At 39.2% G+C, this 20593-nt stretch overlaps 1 protein-coding gene across 1 annotated transcript in view; it reads right to left on the bottom strand.

The window, feature by feature from the left end:
* USP32 (ubiquitin specific peptidase 32) overlaps positions 1–20593 on the bottom strand; it is a 255762-nt gene that overhangs the window by 39068 nt on the left and 196101 nt on the right. The window contains exons 13-18 of the mRNA XM_011990240.1: positions 13227–13419; positions 10203–10378; positions 8874–9014; positions 6458–6575; positions 1459–1613; positions 409–490 (exon numbers count right to left, since the gene is read on the bottom strand). Coding sequence (XP_011845630.1) covers positions 409–490; positions 1459–1613; positions 6458–6575; positions 8874–9014; positions 10203–10378; positions 13227–13419 — 865 coding nt within the window. The remainder of the gene's footprint in view (positions 1–408; positions 491–1458; positions 1614–6457; positions 6576–8873; positions 9015–10202; positions 10379–13226; positions 13420–20593) is intronic.

Raw genomic sequence — 20593 nt, forward strand, 5'->3', positions numbered from 1 at the left:
TTTTTGTATTTTTAGTAGAGATGGGGTTTCACCGTGTTAGCCAGGATGGTCTCGATCTCCTGACCTCGTGATCTGCCTATCTCGGCCTCCCAAAGTGCTGGGATTACAGGCGTGAGCCACCGCGCCCGGCCTCTGAATTCACTTTTTTAAATCTACCATTCCCATCCTTTGTCAGTCAATGACTAAAAACAGGATATTTTTCCTTTAAATCAATCTAAATCGTATGGTAGGATTACATAAGAGTTTAAAGGGTTTTCTTTTTCTTTTTTTTCCAAAGGGTTTCTTTACCATAAAAACATAATGATCAAATAATAGTTGTCTTGGGGAAAATTATAAAATGGGTTATTAGTAACTCTTTAAATTCTTCCCCTTGAAAATTTAATATAGATGCATGCTTCCATCTTGTACCTTCAATTACCAGGTGTTGTTCATCCTGGATTTTCAAATATTCCAATCTATGATCCTCATCATCCAGAAGAGTAAGGTAGTTCTGTGTAAGGAGGAGGAAATGTTTTTGTTATTTGGTTAGTAAACTAGAAACAAATACAGAGATAAAAATGAGTAACAATTAAAAAAAATTATTTGTAGTTACATAACTTATATCACAAATATCTGGCCTACTATAGTTGTTCATAAATATTTATAATTTAAGTGGCAATATGAGAGAAAGACAATGTATACTTCATAAGCATTATCTTTCTCTTTTTAAAAATTTCAATAGGTTTTTGGGGAACAGGTGGTAGCTGGTTACATGAATAAGTTTTTTTTTGTTTGTTTGTTCTTGTTTTTGTTTTTTTTTGAGATAGAGTCTGGCTCTGTTGCCCAGGCTGGAGTGTAGTGGTGCTATCTAGGCTCACTGCAACCTCCACCTCTGGGTTCAAACAATTCTCCTGACTCAGCCTTCTGAGTAGCTGAGACTACAGGCGCACGCCATCAAGTCTAGCTAATTTTTGTATTTTTAGTAGAGACAGGGTTTCACCACCTTGTTGGCCAGGCTGGTCTCAAACTCCTGACCTCTGTTGATCCACCCATCTTGGCCTCCCAAAGTGCTGGCATTACAGGCGTGAGCCACACCATTAGTTTATAATATAACATACAATATTTGTAACATGTAAAACATGTAATCTTTATATGTAGCAATAATCTTTGTAAGATGGTAATGTCTATGGTGATCAATTGCTATTATGGATCTTAGAGACAAATATTACAAGTACACAGATAGTATCTTAAAAGATGAACTTTTCACTGATATCCTAGACATGGCTTTTAGCATAATTACTATAGGCAAAATCCCCATACTCATGAAACATGATTTAACATTTGATCATCCTTGTGCTCTTTGGCAACATATGCACTAAAATTGGAACAATACAAATAAGATTAGCAAATTTCTTTTACTATTTAAAATTTAAAAAATACCAACAATCAGGCTCTCCATGACTCTGAGATGCCTCTTACCTCACTGTTGTATAGCCACAGGCGCATATCTTCCTCTTTAATGCGCAGCCTTTGAGACAGATATTCGTGAATTTCCTTGATGGTCTGCATTCGACTAAAACAGCCTGTATAGGCTAACACCCGCTTTAAAGGTGCATTCGGAGAAGGTACATTTCCTGTGGTTACAGTAATCACAGTAAGAAAGAAGGCAGATGTGAAAAAGAAGCACCCCTCTCACCAATGGGGACCATACTATTTTAGGAAATAATGATGAGAAATGAGAACTACAGGTGTAATAATTTTATAAATGAAGAGTACCAAAAAGCTTTAAAATGCAGACAGAAGACCCAAGTTCTTTTTGTTTGTTTGTTTGTTTTTAATAGATGGAGTTTTGTTATGCTGCCCAGGCTAGAGTGCGGTGCTGTGATTTTGGCTCACTGCAGCCTCCACCTCCAGGGCTCAAGCAATCCTCCCACCTCAGCCTCCTGAGTAGCTGGTACTACAGGCATATGCCACCACATCTGGCTAATTTTTGTATATTTTTGGGTAGAGACAGGGTCTTGGCCATGTTGCCCTGGCTGGTCTCTAACTCCTGGGGTCAAGTGATCCACCTGCCTTGGCTTCCCAAAGTGCTGGGATTACAGACGTGAGCCACCAAGCCCAGCCTTCCAGGTGTTTTAAAGTCCAAAGTCTCAACTTTGAAAAGATGAGCAAAGGCCCAAGGCCCAAGGTCTAAATAACTGGCAATATTTGGATACCAAGAAGAGTAGGAACATGCCAGAAAACAATTGGCATTGACATCTGGCTGCACTCAGCTGAGTCACAGTCAATAGCAAAATGAAATAAAACTCAGTGGAAAAAAAAATTAAGACAGAGTTAAGAAAAAGAAAAACCTCAGTGGAAGAGAGAAAATGGGATGGGATTTGAATCTCACAGATAGATAATTGGATTCACCTGGTCCACTTTCCTAAACTTTCTTTGAATCACTAATCCCATCACTCTCAGTCATTAAGTAGCTCAATTATCTGGCACAGTGGTACACCTGCACCAGAAAACATAGGTATATCTATTACATATCAATTTAAAAAAAAAAGAATTCAACTTAAAATTCTAAATAGGTATAGACTCTACATAGCCAAACAGAGTTTATTATTATTATTATTATCATTATTATCATTATTTGAGATAAGGTCTCATTCTGTTGCTCAGGCTGTAGTGCAGTGCAGCAATCATGGCTCTGTGCAGCCTCAACCTCCCTCATTCAAGTGATCCTCGCACCTTAGCTTCCTAAGTAGAGACAGGGTCTATGTTGCCCAGGCTGGTCTTGAACTCCAGGGCTCAGGGAATCATCCCACCTTGGCCTCCCAAAGTGCTGGGATTACAAACTGATATTACAAGTGTGTGAGCTACCACACTTGGCCAAAACAGAGTTTCAAAATGCAGCCAAGAAGTTTTCCATGGCCAAATAAGTAAATGCCCTATAAGGAAAAAAAAATCATATTAGCCTGTCCACCCAGTAAGATGATGACAGACATGACCTTGAATTCCTGAAGGGCTAAAGGTAGAAATAAGAAGAGTGGTAATACAGGGGAAAAGAATAAAGAGTGAAGAAAGAATATATCAGGTCTCACTACATACTTCAAAAGAGGAGAGGTATGAAATGACAAGAGATTACGGAAATCAAAGAGAGGCGGCAAAAAAAAAAAAAAAGCTCATCAAACCCTGGTTAACTATTTAGCCAAAAATCTAGACAAAAGCTGTGGCTTAAAACAGTCATCTCTGCCGAGGCTGTATTTTATCAAGCAACCCAACTTAAAAATATAAACTTATCAATATAATGTACATTCCAAATAACACCCATTCAACCATGAGTTAGATTTTTTTTCTTCCTGAAACATGTTTTTAGTCAGTCTTCCTCACTAAATAAAGCTGAGAAAAATGTGGGCATCATCTACATTTTTAGAACCTCAGAAAAGGAATTCCCTCACCTAAGGTAGGCTAAAAAGTCATCTAAAAACAACGCCTTCTATGGCCTTGTCTGTAGAAAAGGCTACATTTAGGTCATTGTAACTGTAACAAGGTTTGAATACTTGTCACTTCAAAAGGAATAAAAGAGCCTAGTAAACAACTGTAACAAATTGAGTATTTGAGAAAGATGAACATTATGTTACGGCAGAACAAAATCCGTGATAAGTTTTTAAACACGTAGCAAGCAAATCTTTTACAATTAACAAGCAAAGGATAATCTCTAAAAGAAAACAAAAGAGCAAATTTCTCCAATTATACATTTTAGGATTAGTTATAAGAGTACAGCAAGAAAGCATATTTTTATAAAATTTAAAATGATTAATGATTGATTTCACAACTAATTAGCAAGGAATAAAATTTCAAACTAAAAACAAATTTGGAGCATCTGAAATACGCAGTTCTAGGATTCAAGAGCATATAGTTTATAGTGTTCAAGTCAATCTCTATTGTGCTAAGCCACAATACAAAAATTTGAGTTTTAGAAAGTTTTTATAGCATAGCTCATTAAGCAGGAAGCCACTTATTATACATAATGTTGTGCTTTTGAATAGCACCAACAAATCTAGCAGAATTTATAGAAGCAGCAAAAATCTAGGATCAGCACAAGAGTTACAAAGAATACCTACTAAAAGCACAGCAACACATCTTGCCTCTCATGTTATCTTTCTTTTATTTTTTTGTTTGAGACAGTCTCACTCTGTTGCCCAGGCTGGAGTGCTGTGGTGCGATCTCGGCTCACTGCAACCTCTGCCTCCTGGGTTCAAGAAGTTCTCATGCCTCACCCTCACGAGTAGCTGGGATTACAGGCACCTGCCCACCACACCCGGCTAATTTTTGTATTTGTGGTAAAGATGGGGTTTCGCCATGTTGACCAAGTTGGTCTCAAACTCCTGACCTCTGGTGATTCACCAGCCTCGGCCTCCCAAAGTGCTGGGATTACAGGCATGAGCCACTGCACCTGGCCTCATGTTATCTTTCAAAGAGAACTGAAAAAGTTGTAATGGGTGCCATGGAAGCAAGGCTAATATTTCTAGCGGAAAATTAAATCCAGAATGTTTCATAAAGGTTCTATCTCACTGTTCCTTTTTTAAAATATGGTTTCCTTCTTTTTGTCTTTATTTTTTTTTTAGAGACAAGCTCTTGCTCTGTTGCCCAGGCTGGAGTATGGTGGCATAATCATAGCTCACCACAGCCTTGAACTCTTGGGCTTAAGAGATCTTCCCACCTTAGCCTCTTGAGTAGCTGAGACTACAGGGCACACCATTATGCTCAGCTAATTAAAAAATTATTTTGTAGAGACAGGATCTTACTATGTTGCCCAGGCTGGTCTCAAACTCCTGGCTTCAAATGATCCTCCTCCCCAGCCTCCCAATCTGTTGGGATTACAGACATCGGCCACCATGCCCGGCCTCACTGTTCTTTGATTTTGCTGTTTTCTCCAAAGACAAAGTTTGGTAGGCAGAGGCCAATGCTTTGCTATAATTATTACCAAACATTTTTGAAAGAATTCTTACCAAACAGGCTGAGGCGGGCGGATCATGAGTTCAGGAGATTGAGACCATCCTGGCTAACACAGCGAAACCCCATCTCTACTAAAAATACAAAAAATTAGCCGGGCGTGGTGGCGGGTGCCTGTAGTCCCAGCTACTCAAGAGGCTGAGGCAAGAGAATGGCAGAGCTTGCAGTGAGCTGAAATCGTGCCACTGCCCTCCAGCCTAGGCGAAAGAGCAAGACTCCATCTCAAAAAAAAAAAAAGAATCTTTATATATTATATTAATATAACCTTTAATGAAGATACAAAACTAACCCTGTTCAATTTCAAAGGAGACAGAGTACTTATTTTGGTTGGGGTTTAGAGGTAGTTCTTGCATACTAAGTTATTTTAATTATAATAACATGCTGGTATTGTTAACATAGTCTGATAATTTGTGTAAATGGTTGCTCCTTATAATTATTATTTGAGACAGAGTCTCACTCCGTCACCCAGGCTATAGTGCAGTGGTGTGATCTTGGCTCACTGTAACCTCCACCTCCTGGGTTCAAGCGATTCTCTTGCCCCAGCCTCCCAAGTAGCTGAAATTACAGCACCACCACACCCAGCTAATTTTTGTATTTTTAGTAGAGACAGGGTTCATGTTGGCCAGGCTGGTCTTGAACTCCTGACCTCAAGTAATCTGCCCACCTCGGCCTCCCAAAGTGTGGGATTACAGGCATGAGCCACTGAGCCCAGCTTATTATTTCTTTACTGCTGAAGAATAATTTCAAATATTTGCAAAGCAAAAGCACAGAGCAAAGTCTTGCCCATCAATAAAGTTTAACCTTATAGAGAAATGAAAGGGCAACTTTTTGCATGTTATACATTAAAAAGGGAACTAATTTATATGTCATTTTGATAGGCTTCATGTTTTTTCAAAGCAAATATATCACTTTAATTTTCAAAAATATCCCTTTTGCTCTGTACTGTCTGTCTCTTATATAAAGCCTCTTTAGATCAAGCATGAGAAATGTATCATGTTTTGCCAAAAAACCAAACAACAACAAAAACCTTAAAAAACAAAAATGATAGTATAAAAGGCATTACATTTTACAAATTTGAGTGGAGTTGAAAAGACCAGTCAATGACTGGTAGACTACTACTTAGTCTAGTAACAATTTACAATGGCTTATCTCAAAGAAATAAAGCACGTAAAATATATTTCTATTTATTTTCTTTGTAAGTAGAAAAGGAAACATCCTATCTCAGTTTGCTGTTGGGATTTTTGCTTCGACCCCTCATCTAGTCTTGCGCATGACCGTAGATCTAAGACCCGTAAAAATTAATTACTGAAATCTGTAGGAAAGCTGATGGGAATGTGTATCAATACAGTGGCACCAGACTTCGAGCAACATAGTTTTCTTCTTTTTTTATTTTCAGGAAATGCATGGTATTCTTGCTGCATTCTTAAGTTACCTCTCGGGAAATGCTGAGGAAACATTCTCAGGCTCATCATACCCATATTCACCCAGATGTTAGACTGCTGTGTCCGAGTGGCAGGCTGCTGTCTCAGGAAGAGAAGATAGCGGGGAAATAATTCCAGCTCTGGGATGTCTGTCTTGCTGTTCTTGATCACCTATTGTTTTAAAAGATAAAAAGAGACCATTAAAAAAAGAAACAAAACTTGCCATTTTAATCTAACTTATGAGATTTATTTCTAAACCAAATGTCCAACAAGTTCACTAGCTACATTTCAGTAATTACCGAAACTCACACATTTAAGTTATATGAATCTGAATACTGTTAAATTCCTGCTCTGAAACCCATTTCCTAAGATTATAACTCCTTGTAGATATCTTCTCCCCTTTTATTTAAAAGCAAGTAACAACACTGAGGAAAAAAAACTCCTTTAAGTATTATCTATAATTCTACTACCCTCACACCATAAGCCTTTTCATTTTAACATGTTTCATGTATATAAATGACTGACATTTTAAGGACAAATTAATAAAAATTGAGTTAAAAGTCAAAAACTATGGAAGTATTCATTAGCTATATAGTCATGCTGCCATCTAAAGTTTAGCAATTTACACTATTGCCAGTAATGTATGAGTATACTACTCTCATAAAACCTTATCACTGGACATCATTTAGAAACATCCACATTTTGTTAATATGAAGAGTATTATAAATTGCTTAAAATTTTATTTTTTGTATTAGTAGTGAGGACACAACTGTTCCCACATAAAAATTTACTATGTTCTACTTGTGTAACCAGTCTGTTCATATATGTTTTGTCTATGACTTAAACAAAACATTCAGATGTAAAAAACTCAGATTTCACATGATTGGAACAGGGTTTTTAAGTAGTTTTAACCTGCTTACAAGCCCACAGACACAGGAAAACATTTAATTATCAAAATATTGTTGTAAGAGTAGTACATTATCAATTTCATATTCTAAAAGGATAGCAGGGTTAACACTGAAACTCTTTAAAACAGAAACTCTTACGGAGTCTTTTAAGTCTCAGGTGACCAGGTTTTATTTTCCTTTACTCTCGTAACCAGTATCTTCTGCAACAGAACTTTTTTTTTAGTATCAAGAGAAAGCAATAAAGAATCAAATAAAAACAACACTACAGGCCAGGTGCAGTGGTTCACGCCTGTAATACCAGTACTTTGGGAGGCCAAGGCAGAAGGACTGCTTGAGACCAGGAGTTCCAGACCAGCCTGGGCAATACAACAAGATTCTGTCTCTTAAAAAATTTAAAAATTAGCTGTTATGGTGGTGTGTGCCTGTAGTCTTAGCTACTGGGGAGGGTGAGGTGGGATGATTGTTCCAACCCTGCAGCTTCAGGTTATTTTTCATAAACATAATTATTAGGAACTCAAAATCAACATCAAAATTACATTAGTCTGTTTTATAACAGATTTTTACTCTTTTAGAAGTTAAGGTACCATATCTCATCTATACAAAACCTTCCTGGCATAAGGAAGTTTTAACTTGGACATTATAAAGGGAAGAGTGTTTCTTTTTTTTTTTTTTTTTTTTGAGATGGAGTCCCACTCTGTCACTCAGGCAGGAGTGCAATGGTGCAGTCTTGGCTCACTATAACCTCTGCCTCCTGGGTTCAAACGATTCTCCTGCCTCAGCCTAACGAGTAGCTGGGAGTGCAGGCACGTGCCACCACACCAGCTAATTTTTGTATTTTTATTAGAGACGGGGTTTCACTATGTTGGCCAGGCTAGTCTCGACCCCCTGACCTCGTGATCCGCCCACCTTGGCCTCCCAAAGTGCTGGGATTACAGGCAGAAGAGTGTTTCTTAATACACCAAAAAATCCCCACCAAAACGTCTTGTTATATTTTACTGCATCAACAATGTAAAAAGTGAGTGTACAGAGTACCAAGTGCTGTTTACTGTGTAAGCACAACAAATGGTGCTATATACTAATATTTTAATATAATATTCTGTTATCCTATGTTGTGATCTTTTATATGCCCCTCTTTCAAAAACATAAACCACAAAAATCCACCAAAAGCTACAAGAAGAATCCAGTCCCTAACTAGATACCTGTGTGACTGTTGGGAATAGTAGTTTCAGAAATAACCGCTGTACCACACCCTATATTCACTGAACTTTTTGGCACTGGCTCTTGGCCTGTCTTTCCCTCCAGCCTAAGTTCCGCATATCTTAGGTGATGTCTACTTTTATGTGGATAACACATTCAACAGCCTCCTATTTCCTTGCCTTTATTTATGAATGAATGAATGAATGTGAAGGAACCTAACATTGTTCAGTTAATCCAAACAGGTTCAGAACACTCCTCTACCACAAGGTAAGAGCTAGTTTGTGGTGAGAGTCATGTAGAAAAAGTAACAGAAGACCCCCATCTATGACTGCTCCTTATACAAGGCACTATTAGCTATACTTACTGGTCTAGGTAGGGCCAGGTTTGCTCCATACCAATGATAAAGCGCTCTCCACACAGGTTCTGGGACCATTTCATAATCTCTTCCATGAATCAGCTGTGGAGTTCGTTTTAATCGTCCTCCTTCTAGTGTTAATGATGTAGCCTGAGAAAGAATAGAATGACAATGTTGACTTTCAATATTACAAAGGTTTTTGGGTCTCAGCAATACCTAGATATAGGAAAACAAACTCATATATCACCACCGAGTTTCATGTTGCTGGACAAACTTAATTTTTTTTTTTTTTTTTTTTGGAGATGGAGTCTTGTTCTGTCGCACAGGCTGGGGGGCAGTGGCTGGATCTCAGCTCACTGCAAGCTCCGCCTCCCGGGGTTCCATCGATTATCTTGCCTCAGCCTCCTGAGTAGCTGGGATTACAGGCACACGTCACCATACCCGGCTAATTTTTGCATTTTTAGTAGAGACAGGGTATCACCATGTTGGCCAGGCTGGTCTTGAACTCCTAACCTCAGGTGATCTGCCCACCTCGGCCTCCCAAAGTGCTAGGATTACAGGCATGAGCCACCGCACCCAGCCAAAAAACTGAATTTTTTTTTTTTTTTTTTGAGACGGAGTCTCGCTCTGTCGCCCAGGCTGGAGTGCAGTGGCCGGATCTCAGCTCACTGCAAGCTCTGCCTCCTGGGTTCACGCCATTCTCCTGCCTCAGCCTCCCGAGTAGCTGGAACTACAGGCGCCCGCCACCTCGCCTGGCTAGTTTTTTTGTATTTTGTAGTAGAGACGGGGTTTCACTTGCTGTGTTACTGGATTACTATGGATTATTGGTCTCGATCTCCTGACCTCGTGATCCGCCCGTCTCGGCCTCCCAAAGTGCTGGGATTACAGGCTTGAGCCACCGCGCCCGGCAAAAAACTGAATTTTTAATGAGAGATTTTTATTTTTGACTTTCAAAATAAACTATGGAAGAAATGAAACTCAAAGCATATCACTTGGAAAAATCACCAAAGTACTTGAAATAACTTCACAGATTTCTTTCAAACAATAAAAAATACTAGTTTGGAAAAAAAAAAAAACTCATAGTGTATGTGAAACAACATTTTCAGAATAGCTGTCCTAAGTAAGAATAACAATATTACTAAGGGTCACTAAACTACTTCTATATAAGTTCCAAATCATAAATATTCTCACAGAAATGTACTATACAAAGAGATTTCCATCTATAATAGAGTAATTAAATGAACCTCCAATGTTTTGCTATGTGCTAAAACCTCTGAAATGAAATTTATTAATAGCTTGCAAGAGAATAATTTTAAGTTTAGATGTAAAATTACTTACCTTTACTGGTTCTTGAGTTACTAACGGCTGATTATCAATAGCCCCTGGTTTCTGAGGGTTAAGGTGCAACAAAATATTCCCATTGGCTCCCAGCAAACACTGGTTGTTATTGTCAGAAGTGTTATGTTGTCGAGCAAAGCAAACATCTGCCCCTGGTGTGGCAGAATACAGAAAGCCTATGAAAAAAAAGAGGATGGAATCTCTTATTTTTAGTTATTATACATAAACAGGCTTGAGGACATGAACTCAATGCCCATGTATTGTATTACTCTGTTGACATGTCCGTACAGATTCAGATTCTGGTAGTTCTGTAGAAGACAGGAAATGTTATCCTTCTCTGCACAATACATAGCATGGTACTAAAAATAAGAGCTTTTAAAATTATTAGAATATCTAATAATTCATAACGAGAATTATATGTCCTCCGATTGGAAGGGAAGAGCTGGCTAAGTAGCTGGGCTTTCATATAGCATCCTTTAATTATTTTCCTAAAACTAGAAAAATATTCCAAATGTTCTCAGTAGATAATGGTGATATGAAGTCACTAAATTAAAAAGAACCAAAACAAGAATTCCAACAAAAGAATACTGGGAGCTAGATCCTATTTTATCTATGAACTCAATGTTCACGAATTCTTTTGAAAGAAACACATTACCTTTACAATAGGAAAATATGCACAGAAAATGATTAACCATGGTTTAGAGCTGTGAACCTCAGTGTGAATAGATCCTATTTTATCTATGAACTCAATGTTCACGAGTTCTTTTGAAAGAAACACATTATCTTTACAATAGGAAAATATGCACAGAAAATGATTAACCATGGCTTAGAGTTGTGAACCTCAGTGGTATTTTAAGGCATTTCAACTGTCAACTACATGCTAATCTTTGGTAAACATTCTAGCAGTCATTACTTTGTAACCTTCTGCCTGTGATATGCAGCCTTTGGGTGTCACAGGTTATATGGTAAGCACATACCAAACAAGATCTTTTGATGGGGTTAAGAAATAATCCTGGTGTTAAAGCTGATGACAGCACTTCTAGGACTGCTAAGTGATCTTTATAATATCAGAAAGGGAGGGAAGAAGCAGATTCTACAAGGAGCTTTGTAAAGAAAATGCTAGCTGTGTCCAATCTGCTTACACCTTCCACAGAAAAGGAAAATATCTTGGAAGAAATAATAACACAGGGCCATGCGTGGTGGCTCATGCCTGTAATCCCAGAACTTTGGGAGGCCAAGGTGGGCAGATCACGAGGTCAGGAGATCGAGACCATCCTGGCGAACACGGTGAAACCCCGTCTCTACTAAAAGTACAAAAAATTAGCCAGGTGTGGTGGTGGGCCCCTGTAGTCCCAGCTACTCGGGAGGTTGAGGCAGGAGAATGGCGTGAACCCGAGAGGTGGAGCTTGCAGTGAGCAGAGATCACACCACTGCACTCCAGCCTGGGCGACAGAGCGAGACTCCGTCTCAACAACAACAACAAAAAGAAATAACAACACAGGCTAGGTGCAGTGGCTTATGCCTGTAATCTCAGCATTTTGGGAGGCCAAGGCTGGAGGACTGCTTGAAGCCAGAAGATTGCAACCAGCACAGGAAACATGAGACCTCATCTCTACAAAACAATTAAAAAATTAGCTGTGTGTGGCAGTGTACACCTGCAGTCCTAGCTACTAGGTAGGCTGAGACAGGAGGATCGTTCAAGCCCAGGAACTGGAGGTCACAGTGAGCTATGATCATGGCATTGCACTACAGCCTGGGCAACAGAGTGACACCCTGTCTCTTTAAGTACACAAATAAATAATAGGGTAAGACTGAGGGTTCTGCTACTGTACCAGAATACTAGCAATCAACTCAATTGGGCTGGGCCACAGAAATACCATAGCATCTTCCCTGTAGATATGGAAACATGAAGTTTTAGGTAAGTACCAAGACCTAAAGGGAATTACGGGAGGCATCTGAATTCTTTCTCAGTATTTTAACAAAATAATCTCCACATTTTGGCCTGAAATATAGATAGAATCTGCTATGGGGTGCATTTAATTTAATTAAAGTATGTTTATAGCTAGAGAGAGTCCTGGAGATGACTATCTTTGAAAATTTAAATTTACTGACTAAATAAATTTAATAGCAATATGGAAAGATGGGGCTTGATTGATGAAAATAATGAAAATAGCCAGGTGTGATGGCTCATGCCTGTAATCCCAGCACTTTGAAAGGCTGAGGCCGAAGGATCGCTTGAGCCTGGGAGTTTGAGACCAGCCTGGGCAACATGGCAAAACCCTATCTCTAAAATTAAAACCCCAAAAAATAGCTGGGCATGGTGGCACGTGCCTGTAGTCCCAGCTTCTTAGAAGGCTGAGGTGGGAGAACTGCTTGAGGCCAGGAGGCAGAGGCTGCAGTAAGCTGTGATTTTGCCACTGTACTCCAGCCTGGGTGACAGAGCAAGACCCTATCTCAAAAGAAAATAATGAAAATATTTCCATATTGAGATATTTAATGAAGTATAACATGGAAAAGAGGTTTTCTTTGTAAAAATACTAATATATTCAAGAATTTTACAATTGACCATTTCATTTAAAACTTATTTCCGTTAATGGAAGCCTGATCTCCTATTACCCTATTCACTACAGCCTCTGTCAAATTAGACTCCCTTAATAACTATCCATGGGGAGGCCGGGCAGGGTGGCTCACACCTGTAATCCCAGCACTTTGGGAGGCTGAGGTGGGCAGATCATGAGGTCGGGAGTTCAAGACCAGTCTGGCCAACATGGTGAAACTCCATCTCTACTAAAAAAAAAAACAAAAATTAGCCGGGCGTGATGGTGGGCACCTGTAATCCCAGCTACTCAGGAGGCTGAGGCAGGAGAATCACCCAGAAGGTGGAGGTTTCGGTGAGCAGAGATCATGCCACTGTACTCCAGCCTGGGTGAAAGAGTGAAACTCTGTCTCAAAAAAAAAAAAAAAAAAAAAGACCTATCCATGGGGAATAAACCAATAAACCTCAGGGGAATAGGTCATATTTACCGCTGCCAGCAGTTTCTGAGGCTTCAGATGCAGTAGAAATGTTGTCTGAAAATTTCTCTTCTGTAGTACTAACATAACTGAGGCTGCTTCCAATTCTATCTTCGACCTGCTCCATAGGATGGACTGCAGTTCCAAATGAGTATTTTCCTCCATTCAAAACAGATGATGGCTCAATTACCACAGGGTTGGCATCCTAAAATCAGGAAACCAGGGAATAAGAAGCAAAGTTTAATAATCTGACAACTACGTAGTCTTCAGAAACGAATCTCACAATTATCTACTTTTCTAAGTCTCCTATGGCGGGCCACAGACATTTAAAAACATTCTAATACATAGCTAAATTTTAATCTCTTTATGGAGGAAAAGTATGTGTATAGATAAAACTGGCAAGGTAGACAAAACAGACTGTGAAGGATTTTGTGCCACATAAAGTAATTAAACTCTATTCTGTTGGAAGCCTTTTTTTAACATTAAAAGTAAATAAAGTTTACATTTTTTTCTTCTTTTCCTTCTCATAGTACATGAATGTATATAATTTTTTTATTATTAAAGATTACATGGTCAATGTAGAAAATATAGAATACATGAAGAAAACAAATATCACATGTACTCAGATTCCATCATTTAGCAATAACTATGTGTTTTAGTTCTTGTGACTGAAAAAAATATATATGTGTAAAAGATGAGTGGTGTATGTACATACAGTGAAAGGCATTGCTATGTATGACTTATAGCTATGTGACTTTCTACAATAACTAAACACACCTTTAATCGCAGCACTTTGGCAGTCCAAGGCAGACAGATCACTTACGGTCAGGAGTTCAAGACCAGCCTGACCAACATGGCGAAACCCCATCTCTACTAAAAATACAAAAATTAGCTGGGCGTGGTGGAGGGCTCCTGTAATCCCAGCTACTCGGGAGGCTGAGGCAAGAGAATCACTTGAACCCGGGAGGTGGAGGTTGCAGTGAGCTGAGATCACGCCACTGTACTCCAGCCTAGGCAACAGAGTGAGGCTCTATCTCAAAAAAAAAAAAAAAAAATCATATTTTTCTGCTTTCACAAAACACTGTATTGTTTATACGGTGCTAATATGCTAATCTAACATTTGATATTTTCTCTATTTCTGTTTTTAACAAAGAGAGAACAGTCCTAAACAGCAGTCTTCAAAAGACAATACTATTAGCTGGAATTTAATAATATTATTGCCTTCTATTTCTGGCAAGTGACACTAGTTTCCTTTTCTTTTTTTTTTTTTTTGAGACAGAGTCTCACTGTATCACCCAGGCTAAAATGCAGTGGCACGATCTCGGGTCACTGCAACCTCCACCTCCCAGGTTCAAGCAATTCTCCTGCCTCAGCCTCCTGAGTAACTGGAATTACAGGTGCGTGCCACCATGCCCGGAGAATTTTTGTATTTTTAGTAGAAACACGGTTTCACCATACCGGCCAGGCTAGTCTTGAATTTCTGACCTTAGGTTATCTGCCTGCCTGGGCCTCCCAAAGTGCTGGGATTACAGGCGTGAGACACCATGCCCAATAACTCTTTTTTTTTTTTTTTGAGACAGGGTCTCACTATGTTGGCCAGGTTAGTCTTGAACTCCTGGCCTCAAGCAATACTCCTGCCTGGGCCTCCCAAAGGGCTAGGATTACAGGCGTAGCCACTGTGCCCAGCGGACACGAGTTTTCTAACTAAAAGTAGTAAGACAAAGTTTCCTTTGAAAATATGATTAAACAACTAATTAATCACAACCAGTTACAAATTTCTATGTTCCTTGTCCATTACCACTGCTTCACTTGAGTAGCCAAAATTTTTTTTTAAATTTTAAGTAAAAATGGCAAAATTATTTATGTAAGTTAATTGTATGGCATTATATGAGAAAAATGGTGACCATAGTTAAAAAAATGATTAATAACTAGGAATCTATATATCTATATTACATATGCATTTTGGACCATCAATTTTTTTTAGATGATTCACCAAAGTAGTCAAAATTCTTTTTCTTTTCTTTTTTGTTTTTGTTTTTTTTGAGACAGAGTCAAGCTCTGTTGCCCAGGCTGGAGTTCAGTGGTGCGGTCCCGGCTCACAGCAACCTTTGCCTCTAGCTTCAAATGATTCTCCTGCCTCAGCCTCCTGAGTAGATGGAACTACAGATGCCTGCCACCACACCCGGCTAATTGATGTATTTTTAGTAGAGATGGGGTTTCACCATACAGGCCTCGAACTCCTGAACTCAAGCAATCCACTTGCCTCGGCCTCCCAGAGTGCTGGGATTACAGGCATGAGCCACTGTGCCCAGCCTAGAAATCAAAACCCTGTAGACAAGACAGTAGAACCAAACTGATCTATGTCAAAAAAGAAGTATAAATTAGTCCTAAGTGTTAATTTTCTTAAAGATAATATCAAGCTTCTCACTTTTCTAGTAATATGGAACCCATACCAACACAAAATACAATACATTTAAATTAGGTTTCTTTTTTTTTTTTTTAATTAAAACAATTTTTGGCCTGGGATGATGGCTCACGTCTGTAATCCCTGCACTTTGGGAGCCAAGGTGGGTGGATCACTTGAGTTCAGGAGTTGGAGACCAGCCTGGACAACATGGCTAGACCCCTTCTCTACAAAAAATACAAAAATAATAGTGGGGCATGGTGGCACGCACCTTTAGTCCCCAGTAACCTGAGAGGCTGAGGTGGGAGGATAGCCTCAACCCAGGAGGTAGAGGTTGAACTGAGCTGAGATCACGCCACTGCACTCCAGTCACAGCAACAGAGCGAAACTCTTCCTTTTTTTTTTTTTCTTTTTTTTGTAGAAATGGAGTCTTACTATATTGCCCAGGTAGGTCTCAAACTCTAGCCTCAGGTAATCATCCTGCCTCAGTCACCCAAAGTGCTGGGATTACAGGTGTGAGCCACCTCACCTGGTTAAATTAGGTTTCAAAAGAAAGTTTTCCATAAACACATGTGCCTTATTATTTAAATCAGTTCAACTTTTTTTTCACTTACACTTTTTGGTTTATTTGGTTTGGAGTATAGCAAAGGCTCTTTTTTTCTTAGACAGGGTCTTGCTCGGTCGCCCATAGTTCACTATACCCTCAACCTCCTGAGCTCAAGTGATCCTTCCACCTCAGCTAGGACCACACACATGCTTCACCATGCCCAACTAATTTTTAAAGTTTTCATAGAGATGGGGGTCTCAATATGTTACTCAGACTGGTTTGAAACTCCTGGAGGATTGAAACAATCCTCCTGCCTTGGCCTCCCAAAGTGCTAGGATTATAGGCATGAGTCACCTGGCCAAAGGCATTTTTTCATTTTTGAAGTTCTGTATGTGATCTCACTACATATGCAGCCAGAATTAATAACCATTGCCCTAGTGAGGATTACAGTCTCATGCATTTGTTTTTATAATGTGCTCCAGATGCTGAGAGCTTAGAAACTGACTTGTTATTAAATCGGCTACTTGCTCTGGAACTTGTGTTTTAGAAGAAGATTTAGATTTTAATTAGTTTTCAGGTCATTTGCTTCTTGCCCATAAAGGTGGAGCAAGACAGATAGTAAAACCATTTTGAAAGAGTAACAGCGCCACCTTTGACAAAAATTAAAAGTCTTCCAAGTCACTTTGTTTTCCTCCAGAAAAATCACTTTAGTCTTGCTATAAATGATCTTAAATGATGTTTCAATAACCATCAAACTGTTGGCAGGTAATCTCTTTATAAATTTATACTCACTTCTTTATTCCATTTATATAAAGTTGATGCATTACAAATTACTTTTTTTTTCCCCTTCTTTTTTTGAGACGGAGTCTTGCTTTGTCACCCAGGCTGGAGTGCAGTGGTGCAATGTTGGGTCATCGCAACCTCCACCTCCTGGGTTCAAGCGATTCTCCTGCCTCAGCCTCCCAAGTAGCTGGGATTACAGGCACGCATCACTGCACCTGGCTAATTTTTGTATTTTCAGTGGTTTTGTATTTCAGGGTTTCGCCATGTTGGCCAGGCTGGTCTTGAACCCCTGACATCAGGTGATCCCCCCGCCTTGGCCTCCCAAAGTGCTGGGATTACAGGCGTGAGTCACCGCACCCGACCACAAATTACTTTCTAAAAAATCTGTAGTAATATATTTTGAGGAAGATTAGGTCTATTTGAGCAAACAATTTTCTTCAAGTTTTCCTTTAAGATGGGCATTTAAGAGAATTTCAAGGAGTAATATTTGGAATTGCATCTTAAATGTTTTAACATATTTGAAAATTTTACATGGTGTCTATGTTTCTAAAGAAAATGTAAATGAAACCATTCCTGTAATAATGTTTCTCATTCTGAAGAGCTCAGTTCATAGGTTAAATCTATACATATCACTGGCAAGAAAACAGGATAATAAAAATATTAACAGGTATTATAATTGTTAGGTTAAATTTTATAATAATTTGTGAACAGGATGATTGTAATAACTTCTCAGAGACTGCAACATATGCCTCTAGCAACTGCGGTTGTACCACATGCTTTTAACATGGTACAGTAAGTAATACCCTTTAGATTTGGAGAACATGGGCTTTTCTTTGCTTCTCTTCCAATGTTCCAAACAAATTAGAGTGGTCTGTCTTCTCATTGTCTTTGGCTTTCTTTTCTATTACAGGAATCTTATGCTCTCATTGTTCTCCACTGCCTGAAACTGTCAGCACTACTCAGGTTCCTTCTTCCGCTTCCCACACGCTTATTTTTCTTGTTCCTTCCACCCTTCTTGACTTTCAGTGAAATAGCTAACCCTTTCATCCAATTAATCTCATTACCACTTTCCTTCTACAAGATGAACAAATGAATCACAGTTATATATTGCAGAATCTTAGAGTCACTAGCTTTTTTTGACTGTTCATTTCTGGCTGCTTGTGGAAATTTTTGTTTTTCTAAAACATCAAAGGATAATGTTTTGTTTTTATTGACTTCAGGGGTCTGGAACTATTCAAAATTATCCTAGAATCCTGGTTTTCAGAAGATAGATTTCTAAATAGGTAAAGTTTCACCTGTAGAGAGAAATTTCCTCACTTTCTCTGAGTCAACAATTCACAAAAGGACAAGGTACTTATTTTAATATAAGAGAATTCTATTCTGAGATTTTAGGATTCCCTGTGTGTTGTATGAATATGTGTTCTAAAATATGGTTCAAGATTCACCTTTTTCTCCATTGATGATACTACTACTTTTTATGCCCCGTACATATGTACGTTACAAGCATCAATGATCTTAAATAATTAACAGTTACATCAATTTCATATGTCACTAGTCTGAAATGCTGCTTTTGGAAAAATAGAGGGCAGCATGGAGCAACAGATTAGGTACTACGGCAGGACTCAGGAAACTGCTTTAGAGTGCTAGATCAGGTAATAAAATAATTGTCTGATACAGCTTTAGGCAATTATAAAACCTAAGGACCTCAGAAGCTTCGTTTGTAAATTCAGAGAAGAGAGGTGTTGCATTCCTTTTATTTCCCCCTCAACTACACATGTCTGAGGCAGGAAAACAAGGCTGCTCCACTTGTGGCAGTCCTGACGACGATCCTCGAGGGCTGCTCTTGGCCTCCAGCCTTGGCTGAGGAGAACAGGGACCCCCCCACAGCCCATGGGAGAGAGGCGCGAAAGGTGCTTTAAAGTACTTTTTAGCTCTAAAGTTACATTATAACTAAATAGGAAAATCTGCATGTGAATAGTAATAGCTGCTCCTTCGTAGTTCTCAAAAAGGAAGAAACATACACATTATGTACTACAATGATGATAAACAGAAAAGATTCCACCATTCTTCCCCATTTAAATTTTTATAGGAGATTGCACATAGAAGAATAAAGCTTGACACATTAAAGTGGGAAAAGATTGGTAAGATTCCACGAGCAGAGACACAAATTATTCATGCTCCAGTGAATCAGCAAATCTGGGGTTAGCCACTTCTAAGAAAGGATGGCTCATTTTTCCTGATCCCTTGGTCTCTGATCTTTCCATTTAGTCTTGGCAGTATTTGAAACATACTGCCCTCACAATTAGTAATTCACATAAGTAAATATGTCATTTTATGAAGAGAAAAAACTAACTAAAGCTAAGTACTACCTTAGGTAGGCAGATGAAGCTCTGAGTAAGATCAAATTATCTGACATGTCAACACTAATTTTCTTTTCTTTTTTTTTTGAGATGAAGTCTCACTCTATCATCCAGGATGGAGTGCAGTGGCATGATCTCGGCTCACTGCAACCTCTGCCTCCTGGGTTCAAGAGATTCTCCTGCTTCAGCCTCCCAAGTAGCTGGAACTACAGGCGCACGCTACCACGCCCAGCTGATTTTTCTATTTTTAGTAGAGTCGGGGTTTCACCATGTTGGCCAGGCTGGTCCGGAACTCCTAGTCTCAAGTGATTTGCCTGCCTCAGCCTCCCAAAGAGCTGGGATTGCAGGTGTGAGCCACTGCACCTGGCCCCAAATTTTTTTTTTTTTTTTTAAACAAGGCATTTGTCAAAGCTGCCACATGGACTGGAAAGAGAAATTTGAAGTTTTTTTTTTTTTTTTTTTTTTTTTTAAATACAGAGTCTCATTCTGTTGCCCAGGCTGGAATGCAGTGGCATGACATTGGCTCTCTGCAACCTCCGCCTACCAGGTTCAAGCGATTCTTGTGCCTCAGTCTCCTGAGTAGCTGGAATTACAGGCATACACTACCACACCCAGCTAATTTTTGTATTTTTAGTAGAGATGGGGTTTCTCCAGGTTGGTCAGGTTGGTGTTGAACTCCCAGCCTCAAGTGATCTGCCTGTCTTAGCGTCCCAAAGTGCTGGGATAACAGGCATGAGCCACCATGCCTGGCCTGAAAGGAGAAATTTAAATCCTTATATAACTACTGCTACTACTATCACCATTATTACCTTTAACCTTACATAGAGTTTCTATCTGCCAGGCACTGGGCTAAGTGCTTCACATGTATTAACACATTTAATTCTCACATCCCTATTTAAATAGATATTACTATTAATCTCATTGTTTATATGTGAAACCTGAGGTACAGCAAGAAGTAGCAATTTATTCAAGGTCATAAAGCAAGTGGAAGGGACAAGAGTCCAAGCTCACTACGATTACGTTTTTCAAGTTTCTCATAATAACAGCTACCTACTTAGTACTTACTATGTACCAGACACTATTTTAAAATACTTACAGGAGTCTGGGTGCCTGTAATCCTAGCACTTTGAGAGGCCAAGGCAGGAGGATTGCTTGAGCCCAGGAGTTCGAGATTAGCCTGGCAAGCATAGTGAGACCCCATCTCTACAGAAAATCAAAAAATTAGCCAGGTGTGGTAGTGCATGCCTGGAGTCTCAGCTACTCAGAGGTGGGATAACTGCCTGAG

The sequence above is a fragment of the Mandrillus leucophaeus genome, unplaced genomic scaffold, assembly GCF_000951045.1.
Source record: "Mandrillus leucophaeus isolate KB7577 unplaced genomic scaffold, Mleu.le_1.0 Scaffold374, whole genome shotgun sequence".
Taxonomy (NCBI): Eukaryota; Metazoa; Chordata; class Mammalia; order Primates; family Cercopithecidae; genus Mandrillus; species Mandrillus leucophaeus.